General features: G+C 45.5%; 1 protein-coding gene across 2 annotated transcripts in view; it reads right to left on the reverse strand.

Moving 5' to 3' along the window:
- Positions 1-18,853, reverse strand: part of LOC135372351 (venom metalloproteinase antarease-like TtrivMP_A) — a 105,434-nt gene that overhangs the window by 53,072 nt on the left and 33,509 nt on the right. For both annotated transcript variants that reach the window (XM_064605980.1, XM_064605981.1), the window contains 4 exons: positions 10,236-10,322; positions 8,838-8,949; positions 5,816-5,961; positions 372-440 (listed from right to left, as the gene is read on the reverse strand). In XM_064605980.1, the coding sequence (XP_064462050.1) occupies positions 372-440; positions 5,816-5,961; positions 8,838-8,949; positions 10,236-10,322 (414 nt within the window). The remainder of the gene's footprint in view (positions 1-371; positions 441-5,815; positions 5,962-8,837; positions 8,950-10,235; positions 10,323-18,853) is intronic.

Raw genomic sequence — 18,853 nt, forward strand, 5'->3', positions numbered from 1 at the left:
ATTCTTTTCTTTCTTTTCTTGGGGGGGGGGGGGGGGGGGGACGGGCGCAGGGCCGATATTCGCGGCCACTAAATTTGACAAAATCCTGATGCTAAATTTAATGGCCTGATTGGCGTCTTAGATTGCCTTTATTGTACCTTATTAAAGCGGTATTGCAGACGCTTGTGCTACAAAGCAGTTCAAACGCCAGTAAGCAATCAGCACTTTTTCTCGAGGTTTTCGCATGGCCTTAAAATTCGCGAAAATCAGGAGGCGCTAGCAACAAGAGATTTAGAGTATGTGTTATACGTAGCTCTCACTCGTAACTGTATTGTTGTGACGAACTTTCCTCTCTGCGACATTGCGCTGTGAATACGAATACCGTTCCTCACCTTTGACCAGTAGACACCAACGAGCCTGAACTTGATCCTGGGTAGAGTGCCGGCAAACCTTAGAGTAACCTAGAGGGCGAGGAATAGACGTTGGGACGTCACGAGGAACCCAGACACAATTTCAAACGCACAAAGCTCTGTCGCCTACAGCGACCTAACTGTTTAATGAGGAGTTATCAAAATATTTTTTTTTTCAAAAGTCATTTATTATAGTTTGTTATTTTATTATAGTATAGAGAGTGCAACCGACAGGAACAATTGCTGCTGCAATGCTTCTGGCACGTGCATAATGCGCTCATGTTTATTGATGTGTCCGTTACAAAGGGCAACAAAGGGCTGGACTTCGAAAAGCAGGTTTGACTAGCTCTCGTCATACGACAACACCTTACACTTTGAGCACATGTTGCTCGACACTCCCGGTGGGCAGATCTTTGCTCTTCCCTAGCTCCTATGAACCATACAAAGGACGTGGACGAGTGCATGAAAGCACCCGCTCGGTGATGGTTACTCCTAGGTCATCCAGTAAACTGGGAGGTGGCTGGTTCGAATCCTACCACCGACTCTGTCGCATGGAGGTTTCCCTGTTTTTTTCCGAAGACTTTCCAGACGAATGTCGGCACATTTCAGCCTCAAGTCTGCACAGGACGCATACTAACCCTCCCGTCTCCCATTCCTACCTCCTGTCCTCTTTCCGTCTCTCCACGTCTGTACGCCGCTCATGGCCGCAGTTGCTTCGCGGCGCTAACACGAAACAAAATAAATAAATCATGGTTTCCTGTCCAGTAACCCGCGTAATCGTGATGAGCGCCTGCAGAAACGAATAGAGAATCCGTGTTTTTTGTTGTATTGGCTTCATGGTGGCTTCAGTTGTGGGGAGCTCGAGCTAATCAGATCTGCTATGTGATAAACGAGATTTAACGCCATTATTTGCTACGGGCTTCGTGCAGCTCCTCAGAAGTGTTGGGTTGTCCTTCAAGGCGCCATCTTTCCTCGTGTACAGCATCGAGCACTGCCGAGGGAGATGCGTACTCTAAAAGAGCTTTCTGTTTTTCTTGTTTTTTGTTGTTTTCGTTTATGTCCGCTTACGGGCTATCCTAACGGGCTATCTTACGCTATATATTATCACTGACGTAAAAGCGCTAAACACAAGGCGAGGCAAACGGGCGGAACACACGGCATGGAAGTGCACTTGCACTAAACGTTTATCCACATCACAGCACACACCTACTATTTATACAAAAAGAGCTCTTTATTACACAAAGGAAGAAAAAAGGCAGCTTAGACACACACACACACACACACACACACGCGCGCGCGCACACATTTTCCGAATCCCTTTCCAGCGCTTTTACGTCAGCAAGGCCGTGTTGAATTTATCTTCAACGATCTTCACTGCCTCCCACGCACGCGGCTTACACCTGATTCATTCCTTTTCCTCTCATTGCAATAAACTGTCGTTTATCCGTCTCTCAGTCTAGGCTTCCAGAAACTTGTGCCGAAACCTCTGACGCCGACTGTACTGAGAGAGGGAGGACTTCAGAAAGGCTACATCGATAACGACTGCATCATGTAAAGGTCTCGGCTCTTCAAGAAAAGAAAGGTGTTGCGCACACAGTTAGCGACCCTCATTTATGACATCGAACAGCGCACCTGAACAGCCGACTGTAACCGTACCGAATTGAAGGAACGTTTAGATGTTCTCAACAACGCCAACGCTCTTCGTAACGATGCTAACTCCCAAACTGAACCTTTATTAACACAAGAGGAGTTTGAAGAAGAGTATACTCGACAGATAGAATATAAAAATCGTGTTGACACTACAACGTTTCACACAAAAGAGTCATTGCTAGTCAAGACAAACGCTTCAGCTGCTGTACAAAACACAGTACAGCATGATTCAACCGATCGAACGTCTGAGACGAATCGAGAAAAGGTTTAACCATCACAAGCCAACAACGCACGACAAATTGAACATGGTGCCGTTCGACATCCTAAACTGGAGTTAGTGACGTTTGACTGAAGACGGTACAGATGGCAACAGTTTGTCCAATGCCGACAACATGAGTTACCTAATGCGGCATTACAAGGCGAGGCCGCAAACGCAGTGCGAGGGTTACATTTTTATTTAATTCCGTGTTTGCGCCGCGAAGCAACTCTGGCTATGAGCGGCGTACAGACGTGCACAGACGGAGAGGGGACAGCAGGAAGGAGAGGGGGGTTAGTGTGCGTCCTGGGCCGACTTTATTGGGAACTGTGCCGACATCCGTCTGGAAAGTCTTCGTAAAACCCAGGGAAAACCTCAGACAGAACAGCCGGTGACAGGATTCGAACCCGTGTCACCTCCCAGTCTCGCCGTGGAAAGCGATCATCTTAACCACTATGCCACGGGAGCTGGTGCGAGGGTTACAGTTAACGTCGGGTACCTACGAGTGTGGTATTACGTGAGCGGTTTGGCAATGTCCATCTCCTGATACAGGATAATTTATTGAAACTTGCAGGTATAGAACCAATACGATGCAGTCGTCAAGTGTACCTACTGCGCAAGTTGCACGATACGACCCATGCTCATATCAGACTACTGCAGTGCCTTTGTGCCACGGTGGAGTCATACTGCTCTATGTTTTACCCGGTACTGCTCTGAGCACTTCTGAACAACATGGCGCTGCTCAAAGATAAGCTCCCGGGAACCCCAACCACCGTTGAAGAATCGTCGACATGCACAGCTGCTTCGTGTCATAAAGAAGGTCTGCAATTACTTATCATTGATCTAGTAAGGTGAAATATCGAGAAGAACTTAATCAACGAACTTTGGAGCAAGCTACAATGCAGAATCATGGGAAAGGGATCCTTACAATAGAACTAGAAGGCAAATGGAAGATCCCGCAACAACGTTGCACAGTGTGACCAAGGATGGAAAACTACAGTTGTGCGTGTTCTGCAACGACACAGCACATAACACGGCAGACTCTATTAGCAGCAAGTCGCTAGATGAGAGAGAGAGAGAGAGAGAGAGCGAAAAAGAAAAGAATGATAGCAATGCAGCAGTTATGCTCTAGATGCACGAAGCCCAATCACTTCGCAAAACACCAAGAAGTGTTCAGTATGTGTGATCTTGAATACAAGCCAAAGAAATCACACGCTGCATCGGACACCTCGGCACAGGTTAGCCTTAAAACCACTTTCACGGAATCAACTCATCGTACCGTATTATTGCAAAGTGCGAAAGCCCTGGCTATAGGAACACGAGAAGAAAGATCAGGACTACTGATACTCGATGGCGGACGTCAAAGAACATTTATTAACAGAAGCTTATTCAAGGTCCTGGCATGCAAGAAAATACGAACAGAAAGGGTCTCTGTCGGGTTGTTTGGTAACCACGCAAGCCGCTCACAACTACTTGACGCAATGGAGATTCACTTGAGGAATACATCTGTGGACATGCAACAAACAGTCATTACATTAGTAGTTAAACATATCTTCACCTTCAACTATCTTCACCTGCCTCCCACGCACGCGCCTTACACCGGATTCATTCCTTTTCTACTCTCTCCAATAAAGCCATCCTTTACCCGTCTCTCTGTCTAGTCTTCCATATGCTGTACCTGCAGGCCCAACGATATCTCCTTGCGATATCTTATGTTATCTAATTTTGTCTTCGAGTGGTTGCTTCTAATTGATCCCTAGCAACGTTTCTCCTTCGTTTGGTCGAAACAGCACTATCACCAGTGGTTTACCCAGAATTTCTTCCAGGGGGGTGTCTGCTCCACAACGGGGGGAGGGGGGGGGGGCACATGACGTCACAATATGGAGGTTAATCCGTGTATTTTTATGCTTTTTTGCGACATGTCGTATAATCTGATAAAAGTAGGGCGTGTCTCTCAGATTTTGCGGCTGTTGGGAGAGGGGTCTGGATAAATCACTGACCCTGACGACATTCGAATGCGTCATTTGGCGCTCTTTCGTCGAACACGGAGTGCTCTAGAGCACTCTCACCAATGCCATTCCAGCGGTTGCCAAATCTGGTTGGGTTCCGGTGGCGTGACTGCGCCAGCTTCGGCTGTGTGTGTTCTGCCATGTATGTCATGTTCTGCGCTTTACGTCGTGGTTGTTTTGACTTCCAGAGAAACACCGGAAGTCACGTGAGGTAACATTCCCTGTACTCTCCTCTGCTCGAACCCCCGCCGCGTTCGGCTAGTGCACTATTTTTCCGTCTCGGAGCTGTAGTGAGATGCAAGTCTGGCTCGCTCCGCCTCGGAGTATCGGGGCAACCAGTCCGAAGACATCATAAAAGCGCATATATGCTCGAGGGATAAGTGCCAATATGTTCGTTGTACAGAGTCACATCTCATAAGAATACTACATCTACTTTGTTGTCACATTCCTTTCTGTTCCTGCCTGTAGTCCCTGACTCGCTGTCTACCCACTTGACTGCTATGACAGCCCTACACGAACGTCAAGTTCCGTGTTGCCACGATCATTCGGTACTCCTGATCGTGCAACTCCGTGGAAGGTTTGTTCTGGGGCCCACCTAGAGGTGTGCGCCCCGACGACTTTTATGCGGACCGCTGCCAAGCATAACGGCCGACGCGTGGGTCAAAAGCCGTAAAAAACCGCGTCTACTGCGTTCAATGGCTGTGCATTTGTGCCATGTGTGTCCGTGATCGTGTGTATCTGTACGATGTCACATGGGCGATCCCACGGTTTCTCCCAATGGGTGAGTGGCAGAGTGGCAAAGTACATGGTCTATGATGCTCACATGAGGGGAGAGAAGAGAGGGAGGGAGAACTGAGGGCGGCCGTTAGTCTAACCAAGTGTCTGACCAACCGGGAATGTGTCGTTCAGTGGAATCGGGTTAATCGAAATGTGTGTTTTCCTTGCTGAAAAAAAAAAAAGAAAAGAAAAAGACTTCCACTGCCTTGAGGAGTTCCATTCAGAAAATTCAAATTATCGCGGCTGAAGACGGATCAAGGGGTCTTAAGTCATGGCAAAAGTTCGCAGAAGGTAAATACCGTTGACTCCAAAACATTCAGACATATTTTGAAATCGAGTTTTGTGACACATCAGGTGAAACAGCCCGTACGCGGTCACGCTCAGGGCTACCTACGTAGGTAGTTCTCCTACTTCATGACGATACACAGTCAGGCTTAAACGGAATATACAAACGCGTAACCACCAAGACCACCCGTGCAGCACAGCGTTCACCGCTGGGCTTTAGACAAGATGTCGGCGCGTGTCCAGCGCCGCCACTGGTGTGTCTAAGAGCGCATACGTGCTGACGAGGAGATAATCGCCCAAGCAGCATGCGGTGCCGCTGTCGGTAGGGGGACACACGGGAACAAAATCACAAACCCAACAGCCAAAGCCTCACGGCATTGACGTGGACTACAAACGTCAGCTTAGAGAAAAACTGATATATCAGAAGTGAACATTGGAAACAGACGAACCGATCTCATGAAGATGACCAGGTAGAGCAAGTGTTCTTTGTGACTATTAAAAGACTGCTGATGCTCCAAGCCGCTCACGATGCCCACGTCAATCCAGACGGTCAGTGGAAGTTGAGGGCCTATGGGGGTCCACAGATATGATTGTCCTATGAGAAAACAGATTAGATGACAACCATGGTACATTAAACCATAAGATGTTCTTCATGTATATTTGTTTGAAGGTAGCAGAGAAATGTAGCTACACGCGTATGCACGAGCTTTCAATAGTATACTCTACTAGCTCTGGATTTCCAAAGAAAAGAACGGCTTTAGCGAGGGACAATTGGTGCGCGACCTCAGTAATAACTAATGAAGGCAAAAAGCGAAAATCGTAAACTCGGTTCTTGTTCGACACATATACTTGTTGAACGCGACATAGCGCTTTGGAACAACAAATCATTGTTCGATAAAGAACTATATAGGACGAAGAACTATCGCGGAAACAGCTGATGGGAGCAGACTTGTGGGGGACGCCTGCACCTTCAACAACTGAATGCTCCAAGAAGAGCCGGTTGGAAGCCGAACGCATATCGCTATCAAAGAATTACGCATACACTAACGCTGCTGCACATGCAATACATAATAGGAAATTGCAGTAAGAAAGCTCGATTTTCATCATAATCAGGTTTGTTGTGTAGTATGAATGGAATGCGTTGGAGCCAGAAACAAGGAAATATTACGGAATATTTTTCGGTTCCGTGATCGGCTCCGTTACTGGCCCATATTTATTCCAGTTTACGTTACCTCCGTAATTGCTTTCGTTTCCGTTACGTTTCCGCTTCGGGTTTCGGTACCGCTCCACCCCCTTCCTGTTTTCCTTATTTTTTTTTAAAATAAGATTCGAGGTCGTGACAAAATTTACTAACGCTAAATATATATTCTGAAATATGTTTTAAGGACTTTAGGGATACGTGCACAGAGCAGACAAGAAATTTTACGGCGTCAGATGGTACCGTAGCATGTGATTCCTCCCGTCAGGGTGTGCTAGTTCACCACTGGAAGCCCAGTGCAAAGCCAGTGAAGTGTATTAGGGAAAAAGCTGTCCAGCACTAGTGTGGCGAGGTTTGAGCATTTACAAAGACATGCTATGCGTGCAGCCAAAGAGCTCCGGCTATTTTTTTTTTTTTCGTTTGCGATTTGCGATTGAGTATACTTAATCGCCACCACTGTATTCTTCTTCATGCTGCTCTCGCATGGGGCACATCTTTACGGAACCCCCACGTGTAACCTACAGGCGCACGCAAAACCTCTGCAACTTTTCATGCCCACATTCGTCGTTGTAACAATATACCTGTTTTAATGTTCATGCTATGCCTCAAAGGCTGCGTAAAGCTAACATTGCGATGATGTCACTGAAGTAATGTTGAATAGTTTACACTCAGGTAGTGTAGCGTTTACAAGCAGTGTTCACAAGCAGAAATGTGTGCAGTGGGCCCAGACATACACGAAGACTAATTTTGAAGTAGTCTTGTTTACTGATGAATGCCGCGCAACCCTCGATGGCCCAGACGGATGGAGTAGTGGATGGTTGGCGGAAGGCCACCACACCCCAACAAGGCTGCGACGACAGCAAGGAAGTTGCGGAGTCATGTTTTGGACAGGAATCATTGGAAGAGATCTGGTAGGTCCTTTTAGGGCCCCTGAAGGGGTGAAAATGACCTGTACAAAGTATGTAGAGTACCTGACTCAACACTTCCTACCATGGTACAGAAAGAGGAACCGTGCCTCCCGTAGCAAAATGATCTTCCTGCATGACAATGCACCATCTCATTCTGCAAAGAATACCTCCGAGTCATTTGCTGCCACGGGTATAAAAGGAGAGAAACTCATGGTATGGCCGCCATGCTCGCCCGACCTCAACCCTATTGAGAAGCCTTGGAGCATCCTCAAGCAAAAGATATATGATTGTGGGAGGCAGTTCAAGTCTAGCGAGCAACGCTGGGAGGCAATGTGGACATCCAGCAAGGAAATTCCTGCAGAAACCGTGGAAAAACTCACAAGTGCGATGGATGCAAGAGTTCTGAAGAACTATCAAAGAAGGGGTCCTATATTAACATGTAGCTTGACCTGTTACGATGTTTTTCTTCTTCTTCTTCCACTTCGAGGGCGGTGGCCAGATGTTTTTGACTGAAACATCCCATTCATCTTCTCTCGACTTCCTAACGTTGCAAATGCAACAAATTACCATTTTCAGTTCAGTACGACATACAAAACGTTTGTTGTGCATAATAATTTGGAGCACAATTATTTGATTGTTTCCTCTGCTGAAAAGAAAATAAGAAAACTGCTACAATTGGGAGGTTTGTCTACTAAAATTTTATTTATACCACAAACATTGATGATTTGGACATTATAATTACCGTCATCTGCATAGGCCAGTTAGGAAAATCAGATAAAAATAGGATTTGCATAATAATTTGGAACAGGGTGTATGCAATGTTTTGCAAGCAATGTCAATGCTATGTTGCAATTGCATTCCTTGGAAAACGCTTAATCAGCAACATAAATTCAACATTTGCGCAATAACTTTATTTCAATGCTTTTGCCGTATTTTAAAAGATGCCTACAGATAACAGTGTGATTGTGTTTACGAAGCAATGTGCGTGTGCTACACTGAAGAAATGTCACACTTACATTGCTCATGTGGTATTTCGCAATCAATTTTAATGCAATGTTGCAATATCATTACTCACAAAACAGTGCATCAGCGACCTAATCTTAGCGTTGCAGCACTATCATTATATCAATGTGTCTGCTGCATTTCAAAGGATGCGAGCAGTGTGATTCTCTTGCGAGAGCAATATACGGTGCGTAGAGGGCAGAGTACGGTGGTATATTGAGGAAACGTCGCAGTTACAATGTGCAATATAAATGTTACCTCTAGGCAACGTCTCAAACATTGCAGCAACATCGAAACAAGCATATTGCTGCAATGTTGGACGTTTTGCATGCAAAAATCGGATATCTCCGGTGATAATCTTACCGATGGGTAGGTCCTCACGCACTTGATAAACCTTGTGTGCCATTCGACCATCATCGGAACGCTCCATCTTGTAGAGAGGTTCAATATAAAGGGACGGCGTCAGGAGGCCTCTCTGAAAAGGAAGGTAGACCACGTTTCTCCATTGGAACTCTTCCACGAGTTCAGACAAACTAGTTGAGGCATATTTGAACGGCTACACGAGTCTGTTTCTGCATGCCGGTCCTTTAATTGTTTCTGAGACATCTTTAATGTTCAACGTGATAAATCAGCTGCGTTTACAGCTCACATGAGAGCCCCGCTATTAAATCACTGTTGATTATCATCCAGAATGGTGATACACGTCACGCATCTGGACCAGATACAGATTTGGAGGATTGCACATAATGACGGCCAACAAGATTAATCAACACCTTTGCGGTACCTGTTGTACAATGAAATTGAAGAACTGCCCTGCTGAACTCCTGCAAGCGCGCTACACTCGATGAAAGATGGAAGTCACTGAAAAGGTTAGCCAGCTGTAGGACTCGAACCCACACCTAACCTTTTCAGTGACTTCCATCTTTCATCGCTAATTTCTTAGGCAATTTGAGGCTTTGCATCTATTTGCCCCTTGTATGTTGTTCCAGCCTCAGAACATCAGTTCTCTCATGCGCTACACTCGATATTTCAATCCTCATTAGATGTCCAGAATGGCAGGTTTTTTGATCGCAGTTCATAAGTTGGCTGCTCACTGGCACGCGCCAAGTCATTGGGTGACAGGGAAGAAGACATCACTTTACTGCCGGGTGTGACGGTTCTGGGATAAGCGCCTCTTACGTTCAACTGTGCTATATGTAGTTCGGAACTAGATCGGGAGCAACGGATACATTCGAGTGTTTTCCTGTTATTACTTTTGCTCTTATGTCTAGCAAGCCGGCTGCGCCTAACGTCCATATATTGTTGCAACATCAAATGCGCTTCACATTGTTTACGGATCCATTCGAATACTATATCTGCATATGACATGTGTACGCGCACGGCCCCCACGTCGAAGAAGAGAAAACTGTGTGGAAGGAGCCCGGCCCGAGTAAAGGTGCCTTACAATTTGCATAGAAATTTCTACGCACGTGGTACGTGATTGGAATTCTAGGAAAAATCGGGTTGCACACGAGCTGGTCCTAAGCTGATTTTGGAGGGAATAATCGGAAGGAATTTGTTTTAACCCGGAGAAGCCAGACCCTACTTACTAGCCACATCATTTTACATGACCGTTCTAGGATTGTCGTCCTCACACTGTGAGCGACGTACACCTCTGTATTTTTCTCTACTACGCCCGGTAGTATCGTCTGTGTGACTTTCGCAGACCTGACTTGTCATTGAGCATTTCGCAGAGAACAAACACAGGGAGAAGGTACTCACCAATTGCACACCATTTTGCAGCTCGTGCACCAAGACAGACGACAAGTGCTCAGTGTCCTCATGCAAGTTAAATATAGCAGTGTTCACCTGCATTGTCATGTGTTCAACGGATTAGTACTACTATATTCGTCATAATATAGTGCGAACCTGAAAATATGCACAAACGTCCTATAGATCTATGGTCACAGTGCGTTCTACATGAGTTCTACGTCCATCAGGAATGTTACATTTCATTTTATTTCATTTCATTTAATATACCTGAAGGACCCATATGGGTATTACGTCAGGGGGGACAAATACAAACTTTCACAGTGGACAATAAAAAGTTATCTGTTAGTAATAGAGGCAACATCTGGTGGGAGCAGATTCCAGTCCTTAATACGGTTTTGCAAAGGTGAGAAAAAAAAAGGATTGGTCAACTCGGCTAGACACAAAGTAAGCTGGTGTTAGATAAGGGGAAGAAGAGTGAAACAAACTGTGTGCCAGTGCCAAACGTTTGACATTACGTCGGCTTTCCAACAAAGGAATGCAGTTCAGGTTTTTAAGAGCCGAGATACTTTCTGTACGGTTTCGAACGTTAAATATAAACCGCACGGCTTTATTCTGGATACATTCTAACTTGTTGCTTAGGTATTTTTGATGCGGACTCCAAATCTGGGAACCGTACTCAAGTTTAGGACGTACAAGCGATTCGTACATAATTTTTTTAACGTCAGTTGTAGCTTGGAAGAGCTTTCGCCTCAGGAATCCGAGAGAGCGCATTGCGCCATGACAAATGTTGTCAATGTGTTGAGTCCAGGAGAGGTCTTCACTAAAATGGACACCCAGATATTTGTATGAACGAACACGCTCAAGCAGGTAATGAGACAAAGAATACGTTCGCGATTGCCGGAGCGAGTTTTTGGATATTGTCATTGTTTTAGTTTTTTGTACGTTGACTTCCATTTGCCACGTGCGACACCAACTTTCGATATAGTGCAAATCTAACTGTAATGTTAAACTGTCACTAATGCACGTTATTTCTTTGTACAAAACCATATCGTCAGCGTATAACCGAGCGTTTGATCGCATTCCATCGACCAAGTCATTGATGTATATATCAAAAACAAAATCGATCCTAATACTGTCCCTTGGGGAACCCCAGAGATGACTTCACTATTGACCGAGAAGGAGTTAGCCCATTTTACACATTGCGTACGCTTGACCAAGAAATTAGATATCCAGTTAACAATGCTCATTTGAATATTGTAAGACATAAGTTTACTACGTAATCTGCTATGTCGAACGCGATCAAACGCTTTTGAAAAGTCGATAAACATAGCATCAGTATCATGTCCGTTATTTAAAGAACTGTAAATATCTGTGACGAATTCAAAAAGTTCGGACTCACAGGACTGACCCCGTCTGAAACCATGCTGGTTTGCGTTTAACAGATTACTAGATTCCATGTAGTTCATAATATATGAACTAAGTATGTGCTCCATGATTTTTGAACATACTCAGAGATGTGGGTCTATAGTTTCTGACATCTGACTGGTTACCACTCTTATGGGTGGGGACTACAACAGCATGTTTCCAGTCAAGCGGAGTGTCACAGGTGTTCAGTGATTGGTGCAGTATAATAGACAGAACTTTGGAGGAAACGTCTTTGGTGCACTTAAAATTTTTGTTGAGATCTCGTCACAACCCGGAGAGATAAGGGTGGTAACTTCTCTATGAGCTTGTCACACTGTAGAGCATCCCACCACCGAAACTGTACACAAACATTGTACACTCGCATTATTGCTTTATTGTTACATTATTCGGCGATCTCTGCTTTCTGCAAGCTGGAATGGAATCACGTCATAATGGAGAAGGAGTGCCCCGCTATCCTGCATAAGGCGTGGACAATTGCTCGCCGGACAATTGCTCACCAATGAAACGATGAAGCCAGACAATTGGTCATCTCATTATAAGATACCCTAGAGCCCATCATGAGATTTTCGTTTCCCGATAATGGCTTCTTTTGAACATGACAGAACTGACTTTCATCGTTCATCATGGCTCCTCTTGAGTTTCTTTTGGAACGTACACTTCCATCGAAACCAGTAAGTTTTAGCGACTTTTTAACATATTCATAACCGTACAAAAGACGGTTCGGTCTTCCATCTGCTAGAGGTAACGACTTCGATAATCAGCGTTGTCTGAGCAACAACAACCTTATGGTAATGATGCCGATTTGAGCGTTTCATCGCCAGGGGCGATACTCTACTCCATTGTTAGCAGTAATGTGGTGAATTGAAATTTTGAGTCGCATCATAGACTGGATCCAAGGGCGAATCTCATATGCTTTCAATTACTTTCGCCTTCAACAGGTATCATGACGGGCCGCTTTGTCTTTTTATTTTTCGTTTTTGTGGCTGAGACATTGAACCCAAACTTTCCCGAGGATATCTGATGTAGCCACCGATGATGACGACGATGTGTTCCTGCTTCCACGCGGTACTGCGCTGGCTCGTCAGTTTTACCGGCACCGTCCTAGCGTGATTCTACACACATCTGTCCGTTGGGACATTCCATCATCGCCTCAGGACTCGTGTGGTGGAACAACATCTGGCTGTAGTTTAGTAACGCTCCCACAGCGCACGGATGGGCGTAGATTTAGCAGGAGTACGGTAAGGTCATTGTTGCCAGACGACACTTGTGAATACGGACGTCCAGTGCATGTTACAAAATAATATCGGCTTTATGTCATTGTTGCCAGACGACACGCGTGAATACGGACCATACGGACATTAAAAGCAGGCTACGAAATGAATATCTGCTTTTGAAAGGCAGAACAGGGTTATTAGAAGAGTTAAAGCTCCTAGGGCCAACTGTGATGTAAAACAGAAAACTGCTTGCCAAGCAAGAACTTTACTATGAGACATAGGCGTATTTTGAGCGTAGATTTTTGGAATACAGCATTTAATATTGAAATGTGCACAAAAATACTGGAAATCGTTAGCAGAGGCACAAATGAATAAGTTTAATTTCTGACAGCGTGGTGATAATTGCAGGAGATTTTAATCTCCCAGATTACAACTGGGGTGAGACGGCATATGTTAGACTAAATAACTCACCAGTGTACCGAGCCTTTGAAGATTTCTTGACAGCACATTCTTTCCAACAAAGTGTCCTCGTTCCTACTCGCGCTTCAAACATTTTAGATCTAGTGTTGTGTAACCAAAAGGACATCGTTTGTAATACGTCAGTTATACCCGGCATATCAGATCATGACTGTGTAGTATTTAAAATGAGGACCCCACACAGTGTCAGAAATTATCGCAACCAGAGGAAAGTCTTCTCGTATAGAAATGGAGACTTCGAGGCTATAAGTAGAGAGCTCGTAGTTAGTCTTCCTGATTTCCAGGCTCTTGGAGAACATTTAGATATTGATGATCTGTGGAATGCGTTTAAAAATACCTTGATGAATTTAGTTCGTACCTATGTCCCTTTGATTACAATCAAACATAAAGCAAAATGTGACAAACCTTACTTTACGAGGCACATAAAGAAACTAATTAGGCAGAAAGCGAGGGCCTTTTCCGCTTATGTCAAGAATAAAACCCCGTCAAGGTACGATAGAATAGAGCTATTATCAAGACTCATTCGACAGTCTATCAGGTTAGAAAAGCGAGCATATTTTTCCAAACTAAAGCTCAGACTTCGCGGCAATACAAAGGAACTTTGGAAATATGTGAAGTCGATGAATAAGGTCCCTACAGGTATCCCAGCGATTAAGGTTGCTAGTGAATTTGTAACAAATGATGTGGACAAGTGTGACGTTTTAAATAATTATTTTAAATCTGTGTTTTCGTGTCATGCTGTTACACGCAAACCAATGTATGTTGTGCCGTTAGACTACTACATGGACAGCCTTAGCTTATCAAAAAATGGGATATTAATTCAGATTCGAAATCTAAACACCCAAAAAAGTCCGGGACCTGATGGTATATCTTCTATTGTGTTAAAGGCATGCTCCAGTGTTATTGTGGAATATCTTTATGTGGTCTACAAACGCTCGTTGGAGACGGCTAAGGTCCCGAAGGAATGGAAGTTCGCGAACGTCGTTCCGATCTTTAAGGCAGGTGATAAAACTCACGTTGAAAACTACAGACCTGTTTCACTCCTATGCATTTGTGGCAAAATCTTAGAGCACGTTGTTTGTTCAAATATAGTGTCTCACTTATCTCTAAATAATTTTTTCTTTCCATCACAGCACGGATTTCGGAAAAACTTGTCATGTACAACTCAGCTTGTCTGCTTTTATCATGATCTTGCACATAATTTCGATAATCAGATCCGAACTGACTGCATTTTCCTCGACTTCAGAAAGGCATTTGACACTGTCAATCATAACTTAATGCTTCACAAGTTACAGTTCTTGAAATTGGACCCTGTGGTATTGAATTGGCTCAATGACTATTTTAAAGATAGGAAGCAATCTGTGGTGATAAATGGTGCAGTTTCAAAAGTAGTTGATGTAACATCTGGTGTCCCACAGGGATCAGTATTGGGCCCACTAATGTTCCTGATATATATAAATGACCTTCCCAAAGTCATGGATTCTTGCATCAGGTTATTTGCTGACGATTGTGTAGTATATCGGGCAATCCACTCAGCAGATGACATTAATATCCAACAGAGAGACCTGGTCAAAATCGAGACCTGGTGCAGAGAATGGGGCATGGCACTAAACATCTCTAAATGTCAGTCTATCGCGTTTTCTTCGAATATACACACTTTAACATATAATCTAAACAACACAGTCCTTCAAACTGTAGAAGACTACAAGTATTTAGGCATCACGCTGAGCAGGAATTTAAAGTGGGATAAACATATCGAACGGACTGTTAGTAAAGCTACTAAAACACTTGGATTCCTGCGACGAAATTTTAGATCAGCTCCTAAAGAGATCAAGATAATAGTTTACGAGTCGTATGTTCGCCCGATCTTGGAATATTCTAGCGCAGTATGGGACCCATCTGGTATTGGTCTTCGGAAGAAAATAGAAAGGGTACAAAATCAAGCTGCAAGGTTTGTCATGAACAATTACTCTCAGTATGTCAGATCAGCAGATTTAAAAGCAGCCTTGGGCTGGACATCACTGGAAAATCGCCGCAAGGCGTCTCGTTTGAAACTTTTTTTCGACATATACTATGGATACACGGGTGTTAGCCGATACGATTATTTGCGAAGTCCCCATTTTATATCGGAACGGCTGGATCACGCATGCAAGGTCGAGCCGTATCGCCACCGGTCGTCGGTATTTAAGGATTCATTTTTCGTGCGAACCATATCAGAATGGAATGGCCTTCCACGGGACCTAGTTGCCACCAACAGTAGAAACAGGTTCTCAATGGAGCTTTGTTTATTTATGTCTGAATCTTCCTGATACTTAGAAAGCACTGAGTTTCTGTTAGCTAGATATAGTGATTGACATTTTTGTATCAGCTGTATTTCCCTCTCCCCTACGCAATTCCACAGTAAGTGGAGAAGTAGGGTAGTTTGAATAAATAAGAGGAAAAGTGATGTTTTACATGGGGAGTCTTAACGACAAAGGTCACATTCTGTACGTTATTCTACGTTATTGTACGTTACGTATATATGAAATACGTTAGGACTACAATATCCGTTGTGACTAGATCAGCTGAATACGTATTCCATGTGCGGAGAGAGCCCATATATATACTTAGCATCCGTCATGACTGAGGTTAGGTTAGGTCTGGCGAATACGTATTCTATGTGTCGAGAGGGCCCATATATACTGTGCATCCGTCGTGACTGAGGTTAGGTTAGGTCTGGCGAATACGTATTCCATGTGTCGAGAGGGCCCATATATACTGCGCATCCGTCGTAACTGAGGTTAGGTTAGGTCTGGCGAATACGTATTCTATGTGTCGAGAGGGCCCATATATACTGTGCATCCGTCGTGACTGAGGTTAGGTTAGGTCTGGCGAATACGTATTTCATGTGTCGAGAGGGCCCATGTATACTGTGCATCCGTTGTGACTGAGGTTAGGTTAGGTCTGGCGAATACGTATTCCATGTGTCGAGAGGGCCCATGTAGACTGTGCATCCGTCGTGACTGAGGTTAGGTTAGGTCTGGCGAATACGTATTCCATGTGTCGAGAGGGCCCATATATACTGTGCACCCGTCGTGACTGAGGTTAGGCTAGGTCTGGCGAATACGTATTCTATGTGTCGAGAGGGCCCATATATACTGTGCATCCGTCGTGACTGAGGTTAGGTTAGGTCTGGCGAATACGTATTCCATGTGTCGAGAGGGCCCATATATACTGTGCATCCGTCGTGACTGAGGTTAGGTTAGATCAGCTGAATACATATTCCATGTGTCGAGAGGGCCCATGTAGCCTGTGCATCCGTCGTGACTGAGGTTAGGTTAGGTCTGGCGAATACGTATTCCATGTGTCGAGAGGGCCCATGTAGACTGTGCATCCGTCGTGACTGAGGTTAGGTTAGGTCTGGCGAATACGTATTCCATGTGTCGAGAGGGCCCATATATACTGTGCATCCGTCGTGACTGAGGTTAGGTTAGGTCTGGCGAATACGTATTCCATGTGTCGAGAGGGCCCATGTAGACTGTGCATCCGTCGTGACTGAGGTTAGGTTAGGTCTGGCGAATACGTATTCCATGTGTCGAGAGGGCTCTATGTCATGATTCGGCACCAAACACTGCGAATGTATCCAGTCGTTTGTGTGTCCTTCAGGATGTGGCCCAACTTGAAAAAGTTCGTGTTTGTGGTTTTGGAATCACGCACTTGCGAAGTGTCGTGCTTGCGGTGTTCCGACATCGCGAGATTGGTGTTTCATCATGGTTTCTGCCTAATGTTATGCGTTATTTGTAATAAATTTACGTTTTAGTTACATGAAAAAGGTGGAAAAGTCAAAGAATTGAGTTTTATACTTTTGTGTTTGTGTCATATTTTGGTTCCATTGGGATGGTGGCGCTGAAGTAGTGGGATGGGGGTTGGAGATAGATCGCGGTAATTATCCGTTGTCGAAAGAGGTAATTTCGTATCAAAATTCACAAATTTTGCAAATCGGTAACAATTTTTGGCCTGTAAAATAGTAAAATTGCATGTAGAGACCGGACGCATATCGGTTTTCCGTGTTTTTCATGATTTTTATCTTCGTAGAAGCCGCGGTATCGTTACCAAACTATATCCCAACATCTTGTCTACACTGGGTGTCCCGAACAAAGGACACCATGCTCGGCGTAGTTCGGTCTCTTACCATCCCGAATTTCGAGAGCGACTACCGCCATCCGGCTTCAGTTCGGCCCATCTCATCACCAGCACCAAACTCAGTGAAGAAAGCAGTCATTGCCGCTACGACACAACACGTGAGTGCCCGAGCAAGTTTTGCCAGTGAGGGGTAGTAATAGGAGGCCGCCATCTTTTCGCCCTGACCCATACCGGTCGCGGTATGCCGTAGTCCCTCACACTTCCCCAGGACTCCACGTGCATCGTGATGGTATCTCCGGATCTACCAGCGGCACGTGGTCGAGCAATGCGCTCCCTTACCGCATCGTCAAAGTCTCGCCCTGACGACGCCCCACTCGCCCTGACGACGCGCAAGCTCGGCAACGCCTGAACACGCTCGGCTTACTTTTTCCTCATTGCACACGCTTCGCCTGCCTTCACCACGCTCCTCGAAGCTCCAGTACTCGTGGACCCTCAGCGACCGCTAAGTGACTGCTCATTCCTGCTCCATTCTTGTCGCCGCGTCTCTCAACCTGCTTCGCGTTCGAAGAGGGGGGGGTTAGTACTGTGGTGGCTACTGATGATGACGACTATGTGCACCTGCTGCAGGGCGCTGCTGCGCTGGTGGCTCATCAGTTCCATCGGCACCGGCCTCACGTGAGGTTACGCACATCTCTCGCCGGGAGATTCCATCATCGCCGGACCGGACTCTTGTAGACGAGCACCACCTCCTCTACATAACTACCGGCACTCACATTTCTGGACGAACTTGTGGCGGCCGGTGGAGAACGACGAGGATGGACACGCGCATGGCCACCTGCTTGAGTTCCACCGGCGCGGACATGGAGATAAGCCACCATCATAGCCTCTCATAGTCATCATCGCCGGTCGGGACTCGTGTAGAGGAAGACCATCGTCCTTGACATTTGGTGACCCGAACAATGAACACCATGTTCGACATAATTCAGCCTTCTACCATCCCAAATTTTTGCACCAGCTTCGATGACATGCCGCCGAGCGTCGACCCCAGGAAGTCTACCAGCGCAAGAACGCCCTACGCTCGAGCAACGTTCCAACATTCAACTGCAAGAGCCTTTGAGGATCGTTGCTCCTGTACCGGTCCTGGTGCTGTCATTGCGCCTGCCCCGACTCTGCTCGTTATCAGACTGCTACTTCAACGGGCTTCATACCCGCTCATGCACATGCCTCGCTCTGGGCACATTCTCGTACGGCTTCCTGCACTTGGCACGTTAATGGCCATATTGCTACGCAGAGCCATCGGCACACAGGCGAGTTCACTGCATTCCGAGCGTCACATCCACGGACCAGATCTGCCCCGCAACACTCCGCCCTTCTGCCGGCCGCGACACT

Source organism: Ornithodoros turicata, unplaced genomic scaffold (assembly GCF_037126465.1).
Source record: "Ornithodoros turicata isolate Travis unplaced genomic scaffold, ASM3712646v1 Chromosome14, whole genome shotgun sequence".
Classification (NCBI taxonomy): Eukaryota; Metazoa; Arthropoda; class Arachnida; order Ixodida; family Argasidae; genus Ornithodoros; species Ornithodoros turicata.